The sequence below is a fragment of the Pygocentrus nattereri genome, chromosome 3 (assembly GCF_015220715.1).
Source record: "Pygocentrus nattereri isolate fPygNat1 chromosome 3, fPygNat1.pri, whole genome shotgun sequence".
Lineage (NCBI taxonomy): Eukaryota > Metazoa > Chordata > Actinopteri > Characiformes > Serrasalmidae > Pygocentrus > Pygocentrus nattereri.
The window spans coordinates 47,022,169-47,041,793 of NC_051213.1; the positions used below are offsets into that span (position 1 = coordinate 47,022,169).

General features: G+C 40.2%; 1 protein-coding gene across 1 annotated transcript; it reads left to right on the forward strand.

Moving 5' to 3' along the window:
* The first annotated feature begins 3,717 nt into the window (after positions 1-3,717).
* Positions 3,718-18,183, forward strand: ceacam1 (CEA cell adhesion molecule 1). Its single transcript, XM_017706006.2, has 9 exons — positions 3,718-3,847; positions 6,403-6,702; positions 8,815-9,093; positions 10,427-10,690; positions 12,000-12,275; positions 13,260-13,511; positions 13,913-14,188; positions 15,830-16,057; positions 17,515-18,183. The coding sequence occupies exons 1-9, from the start codon at positions 3,793-3,795 to the stop codon at positions 17,601-17,603; spliced, it is 2,019 nt and encodes a 672-aa protein (XP_017561495.1). The 5' UTR covers positions 3,718-3,792; the 3' UTR covers positions 17,604-18,183.
* Positions 18,184-19,625: the final 1,442 nt, after the last annotated feature.

Here is a 19,625-nt window from a genome sequence, read left to right on the forward strand (position 1 = left end):
GCGCCCCCTGGTCGAATGATGTTTCGTTTAGTTTATTGTTTATTTGAAATTAAGGTAAAACATCTGTTTTAATAATAATGCTCTTTGACCACCTCAGTATATCAGTAAATTCATTTTTTTTAAAACGCAAAACTTTAAAAGCTTTCAAAACATTAAAACCTGAATGGTCAGAATCAAATTTTTTTATTAAAATGTTTACACTTTTATTTTAAATGTTTACAAACCTCTTTTTTTTACTCTCAGTTACATCATGTCATATCCCATAATGCTGTATGGTACAACTCAACATCAACCTCGTTACAGAAAAAGAGTTGATTTCACAATAAAAGTATGAATACAGTATTTTACTGTGAAAAGGTGGAGTAAATACTGGCAATAGTTTACAGTGTAGAGACAACTTCACTGTTTAAAGAATCCCATGTATATCATTAATTACTGTTAATTTACTGTTAATTAATTACTGTAAACTTAAGTGCCAATCCATTTTCATTCTTGCATACAAATAAATTTGACTGGAGTGCAAGGAGGTCCTCAAGAAACAGCCCTGAAAGAGACTAAGGTGGTTTTAGATTTCTAGGGTAAAGAAACTCGACTTCTTAAATCTTATCTGGTGCAAATATTGGTATTATTTGACCATTTCCACAGATCTGACCATCTGCTCTGTGTATTATACTCATTTCTCCAGATGGGAGATCTTTTCTGATGTTCGCAGTTTGTACATTCATAACTCACGTACGTACTTCGTGATCTCACACAGAAGCCTGTAAAACCATGTCAAACACAGGACTGTGTAAATACGCAGCTGATTAGATTGTACGGCACTTGACTACAGGTGTTTACATGGTCAGTCATGATGACATTCAGAGCTGTTGAGGTTGAGGCGTCAAGAACTTTGCTTAAAGTGTAGATGTCGTCCACATTTCACAATTTTCATGTTCATTTCATGTTCAAAAAACAAATGGAGATGGTTCTTCAAGAGTTCTTTAGTAAAGAAAGTGGTTCTATATAAAACTCTAAACACTGAAAGAAGCATTTGCATGATTAGATGGTTCTTTGCATTGTGAAAGGGTTCTTCAGAATGTGCTGTAGACGGTTCCATATATAAACCTTTCAGAAAAGGCACCAAAAAGGGTCCTTCTATCGTTACGATGTCAAGCTTGTTACAATAGAAGAACCCATTTTTGGTGCTGTATGGAACCCTTTTCAAAAAAATTTCTATATGGAACCATATACAGCACATTCTCCATCAATCTGAAGAACCATTTCATCATGCAAAGAACCCTTCAATCATGCAAAGGGTCAAATGAGGAATCGTGGTTCTATATAGAACCATTTTCTTTCTTTTGTGATGGGCATCTCTGCATGAGCTCAGAAATTCTTTGACAAACTATTGTAAACAAGCACTATTCATTGTTGTGAATTAAGACTGAATTAGGCATAGTGGAAGTCACATTCAGAAACGCTGCTGACTTCTCTGGGCTTCTCTGGGCTTATCTGAAATGGACAGTGGAAAAGTAGTGTATTGTGGCTTGAGTGTGCATTGAGTGTATTTTGTATTACATTTATGGTAATAATTGACATTGTATTCTCCAGGCCAAATCACAAAAGGACCATTCAGACTGTTACCAGTGTAAAGTTCAAAAGTCAGGCTCTGTCTTGGTATTGCTTTTGATTAGCATTTCAGATACTGTCCCAACTACAACCCCAATTCCAATGAAGTTGGGATGTTGTGTAAAACATAAATAAAAACAGAATACAATGATTTGCAAAATCTTTTCAACTTATGTTCAATAGAATACACTACAAAGACAAGATATTCTGTTCAAACAGATAAACTATTGTTTTTTGCAAATATTCACTCAAGACATCTAAATCATGAAATGATTATCCTATTTAAGGCTCAGGTGATGACAGATCGGCCGATCACAGTTAGCAATATGTAAACCTCAGCTACTCGCGTTTCCCTCTGTATAGTTCTTGAATAAAAAACTTGTAAACCCAGCATATCTTTACTATTAAAACCAGCATGACTGGGGCTTTAAATTTAGTTGTTTTGCTTCTTAATATTGGTTTTCACAGACATTGATTTTTGAGCCACTGTTCAGCTCATTCCTACAGAGCCCTGCCGGTGACATCCTATATAAATGAAAATAATATTTGGCTCCACTTAGTAAGGCATGAGAACAAGATAACTAAGGCCATGTTCTTAGTAAGGCGTGGGAATGAGATTCTGATGCATGGCCACGATTTAGATGCCTTACTAAGTCATGGCCATGCATCAGAATCTCAGTCCCATGCCTTACTAAGTGGTGGCCCCATATTATTTTTATTTATACAGTCTTCTTTCTTCTTCTTTCGGCTGCTCCCTTTAGGGGTCGCCACAGCGGATCATCTGCCTCCATCTTGCCCTATCTACTGCCTCCTCTACCTTTACACCAACCATCTCCATGTCCACCTTTACTACATCCATAAACCTTCTCTGAGGTCTACCTCTTCTCCTTCTACCCGGCAGCTCCATCTCCAACATTATTTGCCCAATATATCTACTATTCCTCCTCAACACATGTCCAAACCATCTCAACCTGGCCTCTCCAAACTGCTCCACCTTCACTGTCCCTCTGATCTGCTCATTTCTAATCTTGTCCAGCCTTGTCATTCCCAACGAAAATCTCAGCATCTTCATCTCCGCCACCTCCAGCTCAGCCTCCTGTCTTTTAGACAGAGCCACAGTCTCCAAACCATACATCATAGCAGGAGCACTACTGTCTTGTAAACCTTCCCTTTCACTCTTGCTGCTATCCTTCTGTCACACATCAGCCCTGACACCCGTCTCCACCCACTCCATCCTGCCTACACCCTCTTCCTCACCACTTTTTTGCACTGTCCATTGCTCTGGATGGTTGACCCAAGATATTTGAAGTCATCCACCTGTACGTCCTCTACTCCTTGTATCTTCACCTTTCCACCTGCCTCCCTCTCATTCACACACATGTATTCTGTCTTGTCTCTACTGACCTTCATTCCTCTCCTCTCCAGTGCAAACCTCCACCTCTCCAGATTCTCTTCCACCTGCTCTCTACTCTCACCACAGATTACAAAGTTGTTATTTATACAGTATGTTACCATAATTGGCGTTTTGAAATGGGGGGGGGGGGGGGGGGGGGGGTGGGGTTAAACCACTAAATACAGCTATACAGCATGGGGTAACCAAAGTTAGTCCCAACAAATTCCAATCAAACTGAAGAAAAAAGTGATTTTCAAAAATCCAACAGAAAAAGACCAAAATCATTATTTCCCTGGGAGTTCATTATAAGCACACCACAAAAGCTACAGATAACAGAAGATGGACAGGGGGTTTAATAGCGAGGGCAAAAAAGAAAATATTCAGTATCCTTTTCTGATGACTCTTTGTATTGATAGATGACCTTGTCCTGTTCCAATGCAAAGCCATTCAAATAGTCCCAGATGCCTTGACTGTGATTGGTGAAGAGCTCAATAAATAGTAGCATTAAAAGCACTGGCTGCTAAAGGTCTTGCACCAGCGCAACTACCAGTAAGGCAGGGCCTACACACCCTTCGGTACTCAACCTGCATGTGTGCGGTTGGGGCGAGGTGGGTGTAGGTGAAGGAGTGGTCACCCTTGGCCATGCATCATTGAGCAGAATTCCATTGTAATAGCTGTGCAAATATTTGCAGCTAGAAAGCAGAGAAACTGATGACTATATCGCTCATTTTCAACTCCACTGCCGGAGCGTGAAGAAGGAGGGCTGTTTCGCGAACAGGATTTCCAGAATGGAATGTAAATTTGTCTCCTGCTTCATTTCTGTCCTCATAATCTACATAACAGGTATTTATGATCCTTATATTCCAATAGGCTTCAGTAATTGTACATTATACATTATAATGCATTATATTATTGCAGGATTCTACTTTATTTGACATGTTTTGAATCGTGCATGTTGAAACAAGGTCAGAATAGCTTCTTGCAAATCACTAAATCACATGTAAATATCTGGGAATTTCGGAATTATGGACTATATTTAGAACAGTGGTGTCTCTACAGGGAGGGAAGGTTTTACAGATGTTCAGGAGACGCAGGATATTTATGATTCTGGATGGGGAAAGTCTTCTATAGGTGTTTTCCATCTGTTTTGAAATGACAAATATTAGAATTATTGATTAGAGAGCAGTTCTTTATTCATCTTTAGGCCTAACACATACAGTACTGTGCAAAAGTTAGAGAGCATCCTTTACTTCATAGGAGATATTTTTGAGGAGATTAGATATTACAGCCCACTAAGATACAGCACTGTTAAATAATTAGAGACCAATTTCTAATCTACCATTCATTGGAAAAATAATAGAAAAAATTGTCTTCAAATTATGCACTTTCTGTCCACAAATAGCTGTCTAGACAAATTTCAGTCAGGCTTCCAACCTAATCATAGTACTGAGACTGCACTAATTAAGGTTATCAATGACATTCGCCTAAATACAGACTCAGGAAACATGTCTGTTCTACTACTGCTCGATCTCAGCGCTGCCTTTGACACCATTGACCACAAAATTCTCATAGATTTGAGAACTGGGTTGGACTCTCAGGAACTGTCCTAAAATGGTTCAGTTCATACCTTCAAGGAAGGAACTTCTTTGTGGAAATGGAAGGTAATGTTTCTGAGACTGTGCCAGTGACCTGTGGTGTACCCCAGGGTTCAATTCTTGGGCCACTCTTATTTAATTTATATATGATTCCTCTAGGTGAAATCATGCATACTTATGGGATATCTTACCACAGCTATGCAGATGACACTCAGATCTACATGGCTTTCTGCCCAAATGACTACGGTCCCCTAGACTCACTGTGCAAATGCCTTGAGCACATAAACAAATGGATGAAACACAACTTTCTGCAGTTGAATAAAGATAAAACAGAGATTATTTTATTTGGGAATAGCAATGAAAGACACAGACTAGCTGCCTATCTAGATTCAAGAGGCCTAAAATCTAAAGAACTAGTACGTAACCTTGGTGTACAAATGGACTCTGATCTCACTTTTAACAGTCATGTCAAAGCTGTCACCAAATCAGCTTTCTATCACCTCAAAAACATCAACAAAATCAGAGATTTTCTGGCTAAAGCAGACCTGGAGAAACTCATCCACGCCTTTGTTTCTAGTAGGATTGATTACTGTAATGGGCTCCTAACTGCACTCCCAAAAAAGACAAACAGCTTCAGCTGATTCAAAACGCAGCTGCCAGAGTTCTTACTAGGAGTAAAAGAAGGGAGCACATCACTCCTATCCTCAAATCCCTACACTGGATACCACTATGTTACAGGACTATGGTCTATAAATGTCTTAATGGTGCAGGACCAGTATATTTATTAGATGTGCTCCAGCAATATGAGCCGGGCAGAACTCTCAGATCATCAGGAACTGGTCAGTTAGTGCAGCCTAAGGTAAAAACTAAACACGGAGAGGCGCCATTTAGCTACTACGCTGCTCTGAAATGGAACCAGTTGACAGAGAGCATTAGAAGAGCCCCAACACTCGACACTTTTAAATCCAGAATGAAAACCTTCATGTTTGAGCCTTTAGCTCAGTTTAATCCACTTTTATCCTGTAACGGCACTCTTATCCTCATTCATTTAGCTTCTTTTATATCTATTGTTTTAATCATGTTTCTTATTTTTATTCAATTTTTTTATCTCCTTCTTTTAAATTTGATTAACTTCTTTTAAATCGTTTTTAAAATGTTTTAATTTACATACATTTTATTTTATTTACATGAATTATATTTTTCTGTATTTTTTCATTTGTAAAGCACTTTGAATGACCGTTGTGTATGAAAGGCGCTTTATAAATAAACTTGCCTTGCCTTGCCTTGCCTAGCACTGGGTGAAGGTTTTGGGCATCTAAGCAAATTTTTAACCAGTTGACCTCAGCAGTGAGTTTATCACGATATACATTAGAATAAACTCGTATTCATAATTCAAATAAACAGAAAAACAGTAAAAAGTAATAAGAATTTCTTGGGTCCATGTTTTTCCTGGACACCTTCACAGCCGCCACAGAGACTCGTTAATATCATCAATGACATCATGAGCTCAATTTACTGAGCACTGATTGGTCAAACCAGGAGCTGCTTTTTAACTACATATAATACTGGGCTTCCTCGAGGAGCGGCTTGGAGATGGGTAAACAAATCCACATCCACAAAATCAGTATTTATCATATATATATATATATATATATATATATATATATATATGATAATATAAATCATTATTAATTCATATTCTATACATTTTGTTTATTCAAATATTAACACTTTTCTCAGCAAATAAACACAAACAAATAAAGAGATTTTGAAAGTGATGTGTTTTCCTCACCTTTCTCTTAGGCGTGTCCACTGTGGCCCTGGTTCCCTCTGCAAATCCCGTGGCTGCCGGTGGAAACATCACTTTGAGTGTGAATCCCGCGATATCCATCAGCGCTGGAACCTGGCTGTTTCAAAGCTCCATCCTGGCCTTCTGGTACCCTGGCAATTTCATCCTGGGAGATGTGTACGCAGGCCGAGTCTCCTTCGACTCCTTAACGCTGCAGCTCTCCTTACACTCAGTACAAACCAACGACTCAGGCCTCTATGTGCTGCAAGGCGTGACTCCCAAAGTACGAGCGGAGATCACGCTGTCCGTCCAGGGTGAGTTCACAAACACATTCACATGGACGAACCACCAAAACCCTTTCACTGATTTCACTAAAACAATGAACGATTACAGAGGTTAGGATCGCCACATTTTCATAAAAGAAAAGACGTAGATTCGCTTAATATTGTATGAAAATGATGCTAGTATCTTGACTAGTTTCTGAGATATAGTAGCTTTAAAACTGGGTCTTAATTTTTGCCCTAAAAACATGTGCTGTTAAAAAACACATTTGCTTTTGAACTACTGAGGTTAGTGTAGTGGGTAACAGCTCTGCCTTGTAGACTGGGGTTCAATCCCCTCCTGGGTAAGCCCCCTACACTACACCAATAAGAGTCCTTGGGCAAGACTCCTAACACCACCTTCGCCTACCTGTTTAAAATGATCAAACTGTAAGTCGCTCTGGATAAGAGTGTCTGCCAAATGCCGTAAATGTACTAAATTTAAACCAGTACATACAGCTTAGACCAATGTTCTATCCTATTTTTAGCTTACGTGCTTTTTAAAAATCTGTTTTAATGAAAATCACCTATTTAATAATGTAAAATATGAGTAACCCAATATCATAATATATACATATATATAAATATAGTATCTCAACTGTCATTTTAATAGATTTTACTGCAAATGTGCATTCGTTAGCTCCTTCTGGTGTAGGTTCACATTAACTTGCATGCTAATATCACTCCCTGCTGGAGAAACTTCACACTGATTTCCAAAACCCTGCCCATCGGGTAACATTAAAAATGAGGTGTTTTCTGAGGTTATAGCTACGGATGCCAGAGGCCATAAGGTAGTTATAATCCTCTGAATTGCTCTTCTTGAGATCACAGCTTAATTATCCTGTGATCCTGAGACAACAGAAGTTGTCATCTCGAGATCATGACTTAAGTATCTTGTGGTCTCGAGACAACAAAAGTTATCTCAAGATCCCAAGACGATTAAGTTGTAATCTTGAGAAAACAAAAGTTGTCGTCTTGAGCTCATGACTTAATTATCTTCGAATCTTGAGATAACAAAAGTTGTCGTCTTGAGCTCATGACTTAATTATCTTCGAATCTTGAGATAACAAAAGCTGTTTTCTTGAAATTATGACTTAATTATCTTGTGATCTCAAGATAACCATCCAAAAAATTATAGCGACCTCATGGCCTCTCCAGACGTCCATATAGCAGAGACACACTGGAATCTAGATGTAGATGATGTTGACAATGATGCAGTGTTATATTTTCAGAACTTTCATAACTGAACTCACTATTTAGACACTTCATCTGTACAGAAGATACTGCAGTTTTTCCTCAGGCAGTAAATCACACTCATGCAGCAGACAGTGAGGAATTAACTCTACTGTAGCTTGATGGTTTATAAAGGCCTCATAAATCACTCAGTGACTCAACAGAGACATACAATGACGCATTATGTGAACATTATTTAATACTATTCTTCACGCAGTTCAAAGGTAGATTATTTCTCCCAACACGGAAATTACTTACCTTTTAAGCATCGCCATCTAGTTACTTGGCAACCATCTACAATATTGCCCTATCGCCCAGCCATATTTGAAATGTAAACAAAGTCATTCAGAGTGGTTTGATGTAAAATGGTTTACTGATGTCAAGATGTCTGCAATGCAAATATGGACTTTTTATGCTGTCCAAAACAATCAGCAGCGGTGGACGAAGTACAAAATCATGCACTGAAGTTAAAGTAGAAACACCCAAGGTAAAATATCACTCCAGTAAGTGTAGAAGTTCCTCCCTTTAGACCTCCACTTGAGTAAAAGTACTAAAGTATTTACCTTCAAATGTACTTAAGTATAAAGTAAAAGTACTAAAAGAGTAATTCTGGCTCTGATGTCCTGTTATCATTTTTATAACAAGACTGGCTTCATGAACTTCATGAGCAACAGTCAGAAAACAGAGTGGAAACGTTTGTCTATGTTTTTCATGAGCTTAAGGGTTCTTAACCCTCAGGCCTGCTACAGGTTAGCAATGCTAAATAATGCCCAAGTTCTACATTTCAGTTTCAGTTGCCTGAAATGAGCATATAGGTTCTACAAAGTGTCACGTTAAGCCTGAAAACGGTTCCATGTCTTTTCTTATCCACAGAGCCGATCACTAACGTGTCTCTGACAGCGAGTAAGACAGATCTGGTGGAGTTTAATGACAGCGTCTTGTTCACCTGCTCGGCCTACGGCACACCACTGGCATTCTCCTGGTATAAAGGCAGCTCTGTGGTCACCGCAGGGGTCAACGTTCAGCTCAGTAATGACGGAAGTGTGCTCACTATTAGCAACGTGACAAGATATGACATGGGTCCTTTCACCTGCGTTGTGGCAAACAACATCAGTAATGGGACGAGCAGGTCAATTTACCTCAACATCAGCTGTGAGTATGGCGCTACACTAAAGCAGTAGCATGTTTTTGTTGTTCCTGTCTGTGATAAAAGTATTAAATAAATGAACAGTTTGGCACAAATGACACAGTTTTCTCTTTAAAATAGACAAGACATGTTTGGTGTCTGAGCTTGCTTCTTTAGCATTCCTTTTTTTTGTGGTTTCTGACACATAAAAGACACAATGTTATCTATAAAAATGGACAAACATACATTGCATAGCTAAAAACAGTAGTAGCCACCGTCTTAAAGCCTGAATTTTGTCAGGTTTTATGGATAACAGTATTGGAAACCATTAAAGCAAGTCTTTTTGAGATTACTTAACAGGGTTTAGACAAGTGTGTGGTTAGCACAATGCTAATTTATGCTAATCAGCTACATTTGCCTGAGCAAAACAGCCAGTGCAAAAATAAAAAGGCAAACTTCATGTGCTTGAGTGATTGACTATATTTGGGGTGAAATTGGGCAAACTGTAAATTTGGTTATTTCATTTGCCAGACAATAACATTAACACTAGCCATGTTTACATGCAGCCTAAAAATGCAGTTAATAATCCGACTAATAGCTCAATCGGAATAGAATACGTCCTTGTATGCACCTCAGTCGGAACAGACTAGTCTGATTGAGGCCATTCAGAATACAATTTCTATCTAAATGAACGAGGTGGGTGACCCTGTAAATAATTGGTTAAGTAGAAGAATAATATCCATGTCAACACCTACATCTGATTACATTCCCTATCGGAAAGTTTAAGTCTGTTCTGCATGTGCGTCGCATCATAGCAAGAGTTTAATGTTCAATATGACGAAGCAGAAACTGCCCTGCAGAGGAGATGAAGTTTATGCTCTGATCTTTAAAAGATGGCGGTGGGACAGACGTCCAGCTTATGTGTCTCAGAACACGACGTTGTCCTCTCGCCCTTCTTAAGTAAGTACATGTGAAGGACGTTTTCCTGAGTCTGATGTCATTTTAAAGTAGGTAAAAACACAAGCACTGCTCACTGCTGCTCATCTCACTCTCACTGGACTCACGTGATGCTCGTTGTCATGGTAACGTTTACACTAAGTGGTTCTCTACACATGTGCATAATTTTAGATCTGATTACTGATTACTGAGATTTTCAGTTTTCAGATCTGATTGTTGAATAGAGTGAGATAAAAACACTTCCGTCTTAACCTATAATTGGAATCTATTCACAAAAATCTGCATGTAAACACAGCCGGTGTAAATGAAGATCCTAACATAAGGCCTTCCCTCATTATCACTCATTTCCAGATAGCAGACATTGTTTGACATGGGCATGTAACTGGCCTTATATCTCCTTAGATGGTCCCAGCAACCTCACAATGACAGTCTTGCCAGAGAAGATGGGATATATTTCAGGATCAAACATCACTCTGTCCTGCTCTGCTGACTCCAGTCCTCCAGCGTTGTTCTACTGGTCCTACAACGACATTTCTCTTAATAAAACTGGACAAACTTTACAGCTTTTAAACGCCTCTCAGAACAAGACAGGAACCTACGCCTGCACTGCCCACAACACGGTCACTCTGAGATACGCTACTGCCACCAAACCCACCCGCATCATTGGTGAGATGACAGATTAAACCTTAAATGCATTTTTATATGGTGTAAAAATGTAAACAGAAACAAAGTATTTGAATAATTACAATATTTGTATTATTTATTATCTTATTACTGCCAAGAAAATATTGACATTGTTACACTACAATGGACGTTTTGCATGAAACTGACAAACTGGAATTCCATCAATTTTTCAAAATATTTGCATAATTTAGAAGTGGAGATGTAAACAAAGTCATCCAGAGCGGTTTGATGTGAAGGGGTTCACTGTAGAGAAACTTACTGACTCGGATTTCTTTACAGTGATGGTGATAGGAACCAGGGGTCTTAACATCTACATGCCATCACCTGCCTGTGTTTTTACACGTCAAATAGTTCTGAATGTGAAAAAAGTTTCCTTTGGGGACTATTTTCACCCCCTGGGTACCCCTCCGGCATTATGGGCTTTAAAGATACCTTTTAAGCCAAAACCTACACAAAACTATCTAAAAAACTATATCTCAGCCATATTGGTAGCCATTTCATGTAATAACTTTTAAAGAGGTGTTAAACTCTTCAGACGTCTGGTTCCTATCACCACCACTGCGAACAATTCTGACTTCGTAAGTGACTCCAGAACGGAGCATTTCACCCCAAACCACTCCGAATGACATTGTTTGACCTCTTATTGACCAGGTATTTCGTTTTTTTTTTATTTTCAGGCCCAAATCGTAAGGCGAATTATTCAGTAACTGCATAAAATAAATGTTTGTTTTTTTTCTTGTAAAACCTCCCCTCAAATCAACAGAACGTGTTTTATGATCTCCACACATCACTATATGCTTACAATTTACAGCTGAAAGCCAAAAATCTCCGCCGCTCTTTGTGTTGTTTTCTAAAAGTGATGTTTCCAGAGCAGATCACTGAAGAGACGGCGTCTGTTTATAGTTTAGAGCCCAGATTTGGGGAAAAACGGGTCGAATTTCAGTAGAAAAACAAAGTTCAGCTTCTTTTATTATAAGGGTTTAAAATGACATCACCGTCTATTAGACTGGAGAGAAGAGCTACAGCCTCACACGACGCCCAGCTTCTGAATGGAGCTTATGAAATATGAACGTTATGAAGAACATGACCAAGTACATTTTGGAACCACCAACAGTCCCAATGAGCTAAAAAGGTTAAATCTTAATAATTTAATTATACGAAATAAAATAAACAGAATTCCCTTTTAATTGCCAAAACACATTTATTCCAGCTGTTTATCTGTATGTCCTACTCGAAGGTCATGTTTACTGTGACCAGTGAAAACGTCCATATCTCCATTTTCTCGATTTAGACGCAGTGTCAGCTGCTGAAGCGAAGGCTGTTAATGACGTGCCCATATTCAACATGTCCTTCATGCTGACCTGTGAGGTCATGGGGCCTGTGGACTCCGTTTACTGGATGAAGGACAGCTTGTACCTCTATTCTGACAGCAAAATCTCTCTCTCCAACCAAAACAAGACACTCTCATTCAGCCAGCTGGGTCTCGCTGACGATGGAAAGTACCAGTGTGTAGCCAGCAACATTGTGAGCAACAAGACCAGCATGGCCTACACGCTAGCGGTCAACTGTGAGTAACAAAGACGTGAATGAAAAGCAATTTTCAACAATTTGTCTCAAAGAGAACCTCTTCCTTATCTGTAATTGACCCGTCCATGTTCATCCAACAAAAAAAGGGTTTTTTTGTGTTTAAAAGCATTACTTTTGCATCGTTGTTGTGCTGTTTTATCTTGCCGCTGCCTTCTTGGGTGGAGAGATGTTCACAGCAGGGGGTACTGACCCCTCTCCTTTCACCCATCATTGCTCGCTAGCAGCTCAACACATGGTCATATGATTATATCATTAAAAACATTAGTTGACGTAGATTCTGTTGGTGCAGAAGGAACTTAAAATGCTACACCACTGAGCTGAACTGGTGTTGTAGCTCGTCAAATCCAGGTACACTTCAAGAAATAGTACATAGTACAACTTACATCTAGTCTATATATCTAATATTTCTCCTGTTCAGATTATTGGAAGCTTATTTTAAGATTAATTAACTTATTTCCAAACTTTTCTACTTGTTTTAAGTCATTTTACTATGTAAAGTCGTCTCACTATATTGGCAGATAATTTAGCTTGTTTTGAGAAATCAGCTAAATGATCTGCCAGTACAGTGAGATGATTTTACATAATAAAATCACTTAAAATAGGAAGAAAATGTTTAGAAATAAGCCAAATAATCTTACAATTAGTGCACAACCATGTGGTTAATAATGATGGTTTGATGGTTGACCGGGGTGAGGGGTATGGCCTTCTACCTACAACAGAAGCTGCCCAGAACTCCAGCCCAGGGTCCCCCTCAATCAGTCTTCTTTCAAACTACCACCAAATGTTCAGAGCACGGTCTGAACTCTGGTGTTGTGTTGTGCTGAATATCGTCACAGCTCTGAGATCAAATTCACCACAATTTCCTTATCGCTTTATTGGTGGCTGAATATCAGTGAATTAAATGTTTATACAGTAGAAACGAGTGTTAATACTGAATGCATCCCTTTATCTCTGCACCTCCTAGATGGCCCATGGAACGTTTCCATATCGGGTCCAGCCATAGCACAGAAAGATTCTAGCATAACGCTAAACTGCTCGGCCTCCTCGCACCCTCCCAGTGGCTACAGCTGGTACTTCAACGGCTCCCGGGTGGCGGAGGGCGCCGTATACGAGACTGGACCTCTCTCGTTAAACAGCAGCGGAGAATACACCTGCATCGCACACAATAACATCACAGGCAACAACGGCAGCGCTGTGTGGAACTTGACTGTCATTGGTAGGTGAAGCCTGGACTCCATTCACTTTGCTGACACAGTCACTGGTCAACTATACACTGACTGGCCACTTCATTCAAGTACACCTCCATGTTTGTACATTCACTGTCCATTTGATCAGCTCCACTGACCATATAGGAGCACTCTGTAGTTCCACAGTTACAGACTGTAGTCCATCTGTTTCTGTGCACACTTTGTTAGCCTGTTCTTCAATAATCGGGACCCCCACAGTGTCACCCAAGAGACCTCAAAGGACACAAAGAAAGCGATACATCACTAATACAGTCCAGGGATGTCCAGGGAATGACGGTGTTCTGTTTTTATTACCTTTTTGTGAGATTATAGTCAGTTTCAGTCAGACACCCAGCCTTGTGAGGTCTAATCCGTCTTCTTTTCTTTCCAGTGGGCATCTCCTCAGTGGCGGTGACCCCCAGCATGCCCATCCCTCTGGCCTCCAAAGGTCTCCAGCTCTTCTGTAACATAACTGGCGATTACAACAGCATCTCATGGCTAAAAGACAACGGGACATTCAGTCCAACACCCACGGTCACCATTTCAGCGGACAACGCCACTGTAGACTTCCTACCTCTGCAGATCTCTGATGATGGAGCGTATCAATGTACCGCCACAAATATTGTTGGAAAACACGTTAGCAAACCATACATGCTGACTGCTAACTGTAAGTGAGCTCCCATTCTATCATTGTGAGGCATGTGGGGTGAAAAAAGACATCAATTGTGTTTATTTAGCTTCACACTGGAGCTACGAGGCTAATTGAGCTAAGAAGTAATGGAGATTTTTGGCTCTCATTCAACACTCTCATTCCGAGTGACTTACAGTTTGATCATTTTACACAAGTAGGCAAAGGTGGTGTTAGGAGTCTTCCCCAAGGACTCTTATTGGTGTAGTGTAGGGGGCTTACCCTGGTGGGGGATTGAACCCTAGTCTACAGCGTAGAAGGCAGAGGTGTTATCCACTACACTAACCAACCACTACAACCACTGAGGATCTTCTGTTCCCCACAGAGATAATGGAATCCTAACTGCTAGCATAGCCATTATTGTTGAGGCTAATAAATGCACACGTGAAATTGGGCTTCCTTGTGGTAACATTAGCAATGTAGCTTCATTCTGCATTAGCCAGCTATTAGGGGAAAACACGCTTCAAACAGCCTGTCTTCTAATATCCAACCCCAAAGGCCTTGTGCTTCCTCTCAACTTCAAAATGGTCATTTTAACCAGAGTTTTCATTCAAGGAACCTCAAAAAGACGTTCTAGCTTGTGATTTCTGGTTGACCCCTTTAGGGGTCGCCATAGCGGATCATCTGCCTCCATCTTGCCCTATCCATTGCCTCCTCTACTTTTAAACCAACCATCTCCATGTCCACCTTCACTACATCCATAAACCTTCTCTGAGGTCTACCTCGTCTCCTTCTGCCCGGCAGCTCCATCTCCAACATTCTTTGCCCAATATATCCACTATTCCTCCTCAACACATGTCCAAACCATCTCAACCTGGCCTCTCTGGCTTTATCTCCAAACTGCTCCACCTTCCCTGTCCCTCTGATCTGCTCATTTCTGATCTTGTCCATCCTGGTCACTCCCAACGAAAATCTCAGCATCTTCATCTCCGCCACCTCCAGCTCAGCCTCCTGTCTTTTAGACAGAACCACAGTCTCCAAACCATCCATCATAGCAGGACGCACTACTGTCTTGTAAACCTTCCCTTTCACTCTTGCTGCTATCCTTCTGTCACACATCAGCCCTGACACCCGTCCCCACCCACTCCATCCTGCCTGCACCCAAGACACATTTTCAAAATCTATTTATTTGTGTAGTTTGTGTTTATTTGCTGAGAAAAGTGATAATATTTGAATAAACACAATTTATAGAATATTCATTAATAACGACGGTTTGACCAATCAGTGCTCAGTAAATTGAGCTCATGATGTCATTGATGATATTAACGAGTCTCTGTGGCGGCTGTGAAGGTGTCCAGGAAAAATATGGACCCGAGAAATTCTTGTTACTTTGTTCTGTTTTTCTGTTTATTTGAATTATGAATACGACTTTATATGTATATTGTGATAAACTCACTGCTGAGGTACATTGTTTAAAAATGTGCTTAGATGCCTAAAACTTTCACAAAGTGCTGTAGCTCCGGCACAAAACTAAAAGGCAAATACGTCTTGGCTACGTTCAGCGAAACAGTGTTGTTGTTTTTTTAGCCTGAATTATGAACATACAGTCCAGTTATTCCAATTAGTAGCTATTCCACTGAACCCATTGACCCTGACCTCGCCTGTTCTTTCGCTGGACAGATGGGCCTGTGGACCTGAGGATCACAGCTACGAAGGACATCATACTAACCTGTGAAGCCAAGTCTCAACCTCCAAGTGTCTATCACTGGATCTTCAACAACGATAATGGCGTCGGAGAGGGTCCCACAATAGCTGTCCCCCTTATGACTCCAGTGGGCAGCAGCTACACATGTGTGGCCAGAAACCCCCTGACCAACGTCACACTTTCGGGTAGCTATACTATCTCAGGTGAGCAGACCAATTCAAGAATATGAAATAAAAATAAAAACATAGAAATATTGTTTTACAACCAAAGTTAGGGAAAAAATGACCACAAATACATCGTCGCTGTTGCACTGTGTTAAAATTTCCTGATTAACAGACCAATAAAAATGGCCAAAAATTGCTTGGGAATAAACTGGTTTCCTTAAGTTCCATCACAAGTTAAGACTTACTATATTGCTACTATTTCCAAGATACCAAGTTTTTTGTTCAGACAGCGATGAACAAAAACATTTGATCATCCGCAACATGTATAATAGACTTCCTTGAATAGTTTATATTCTTTAAATATATTTATATCAATGAAAATAGATACAAATTCAGGCTTCAAGGCTGCCCTTACTGTTTTTAGCTATTTGTCCATTTCTACAGATAATCGTAGGTCAAACAACCATTGGAAATCCCCTCACAGACATCCAGACTGCTGGTATAGCAACTGATATGAAGTCTAATAAATACAGAAATGATATTCAGCTTCCAAGCAGTAACGTCAACTATCTGTCCTCTAACCTTCAAGATACACCACCACTATCAGGGGTTTTCCTAATCTTTACACATAAAAACCACTAAAACTCAACCACTAAAAGGGCGATGTTATGTTTTGTTTATTCAAAATATGCAAAAACTTCAAACAGTACAACAGTAAAATATAGACGCTTGTTGTAAATCTTGAAATATTACGTGAAATATTACAAGAATCTTGAAATATTACATGAAAACCTACCCATTTGCTTGAACTAGACACCCGGCATCCCTTCTTTGCTGCCAGTTTATTGATACTCAGGCTGCTAAGCTGGCATTAAATGCTTATATTAGCTGACCTGCAGTTGGCTGTTGATGGCTGGTGATACGACTGGTAGGCAACTGTGTAAAACCGTGTAGAACTGAGGTGTAACCGCAGTCCCGTCGACTGTTGTTGGGGTAGGAGAGTTGGAGCACATTATGTTGCAGTGCATGCTGGGGGCTGTAGTGCAGTGCATTGTGAAAAGGGCTCATATTAATAGAAAATTAAAACACATTTGCGGGCCAGATAGGATTGTGTGACCGGCCTGATCTGGACTTGCATTTGACACATGGGGTCTAGAGCATGGCTCGCTAGTCTTATCCACAAAGGCCGGTGCGCCTGCAGGTTTTGGTTCCAATCAATGTATAAAGACCCTAAAGTCTTATAAAGAATAAAGAAAAAAATCAAACATAACATATAAAATGTTCAAATGAGCCAGTTTTTAACTGTTAGTCTCATAGCTCTTTTGGTCCAAAACCAAAGAAGTACTTCACACACCACACCCATCTTGACCGACTGCCTCTGCTTGGTGTAAACCGAGTAAATCAGATTTCGTTCCTAAACTTGTTTTTACTTTAAGGCTAATGTAACGACACACCAGCTGGAGGCCTAATTCACTCCGTTGTTTCTGTTTTCGCAGATTATAGCGCAGCGTCTCCTCTTCAGCCCAGTGCGCTGATGGCTGCTTTCCATCTACTCGCTCTCACTCTGTTGGCTCTGCAGCTGTGAAACTGATGGGACTGTTCTGCGCCTGACCGCCACTGTGAGCCCTTTGGACTGACCTATGAACTGTTCGAGCGTGATGGACATGCTGGGTGTTTAAAATGATACTTTCATGCTTTATTCTTTGAACTTTGATTTATGTGCTACTGCTGGTCAAATGTTTGGGGACACCTAGTTCTTCATACCTGACATTTCTCTTGTTTTTTTTTTTTTATCGTCGTCATTGAGCTCCAATTACAACGTCTGTGCCAACACAGCCTTTTTGACAAGACCACTGTCCCCGAACTGTCTTTAGTGGTTAGAATTAAACAGGCTGTTTTTTGTTTCGGTGCCTTGAAGATTGATGTATGTAAATGAGCTATAAAAAAAAAAACAAAAAAAAAAACAGTCCAGTATGAAACACTCCTTATAGCTTCAGTGTGAGTGGGTGGAGCTAAACTGCTTTAGGCATATAGATATATGTTAATGTGTTGGTGTTTGTGACATCAAGATAAGTTTTCACACAATGTTTTTTGTCAATTTGCAATAACGTGACATATTAAAGCCTCATCGAGATGATTTGGAGAAAAACAGCCAGATCATTTTATCCTCTTGTTGTGATGTCGTCACTTACCAGCACTCAAAGCTTTCAGCTGTGTCCACCACCTTTGGGCCAAAAATGTTTCAATATTTGGTTTTAACTCTAGTTTGGAAAAGAAAATGGTCTAATCACTACTTAAAACCTGCTCTGGGAAGCGCTGGTGAACGTGAAGCTCAGTATTGAATAATGTTTGATATTTTTGGTAACTTACTTAAAAAGTCCCTCCAACAAAACTCCATTTCAGGAGAAGAACAGGTGCCCCAAACCTTTGACAGACCCTGTATACAATCGTATGCAAATGTTCGAACAACCCCCCGTCAAATTACATTTTGTTGATTTTTCCAAGTGAAAATAAGTGAACACATCCTCTGCAGCTGGGTTTCTCAATGTAATGGGCCTCTGGTGGTCCTCAGACCTTTCCTGAGAGAGAGCCAGAGGTCCGGAGTGGGCCAGTGAGGGCACTTAGTTTTTAAACGACGAGCAATATAACAGTAAACAAAAGACCTGTGACAACAGCGCACAAGCAGCTTTGTCTATTTAATGCCTCCCCTGACTTGTTTACTCGCGAGTGGGCTGGTATAAAAATGGGTTGCATGAACATTCATTCTCTTATTCCTATCTGCCGATACTTTTAGGTTCAGTGTTACACACTGTGGTGGCCTGGGTTCGAGTCCCCGGCCGGGCGACCTGGGAACTTTCTGTGTGGAGTTTACAGGTTCTCCCTGTGTCTGCGGGGGTTTCCTACCACAGTCCTAAGGCATGCAGTTGGGCTAACTGGAGATACTAAATTGCCCCTATGTGTGTGTGTGTGTGTGTGTGTCTGTGTGTGTGTGTGTGTGAGAATATGTATGTCTGTCTGTCTGCCCTGCAATGGACTGGCAACCTGTCCAGAGTGTTAAGCTGTTGTTTAGGTCGTAGTTCTCAACTTTTCTGTCTCTGAAACAAAAGATAAATATGAATTAAACATATTATATAAACATATAACAATAACATGCTGTAACTTTTGCTCAGACCACATTTTATGTGTTGAATTCAGGAAATTAAAAGTAATTGTGGATAAAAATGTCCCGAGACGTGTTCTCTGTAGAGGAGGCGTTCACTTCTTTTCTCTTAGAAAATCAACAAAACGTGTCATTTGTCCAGAGACGCCTTCTGCGTGCTCATTGATACTAAACATTTCAGCACATTTGGTTGTTTTTTCCTCTGACATGATGATGATGATGAGGTGGTTTCCAGACAAATCTCACCGCTGCTACATACCTGGAAGTCATGCCGAGACCACGGGGCAAGTCTCCGGAACGTCATGCCTCCGTGTTTAGCAAAATGGATCAATGTTCTAACCGTCCTGCTGGTACCTCCATCAGCAGAGAGCGCTAATGCACCGTGACCACCAACGAGACAAGACGAACTGCTCGCTTTCGCTTTGTTTACATTCACAGGGTGTCATG

Coding starts and splice junctions, on each gene's coding strand:
- ceacam1 (XM_017706006.2), top strand. CDS start 3,793: ATGGAATGTAAATTTGTCTCCTGCTTCATTTCTGTCCTCATAATCTAC. Junction 9,094..10,426: donor AATTTACCTCAACATCAGCT/GTGAGTATGGCG, acceptor ATATCTCCTTAG/ATGGTCCCAGCAACCTCACA. Junction 12,276..13,259: donor CTACACGCTAGCGGTCAACT/GTGAGTAACAAA, acceptor TGCACCTCCTAG/ATGGCCCATGGAACGTTTCC.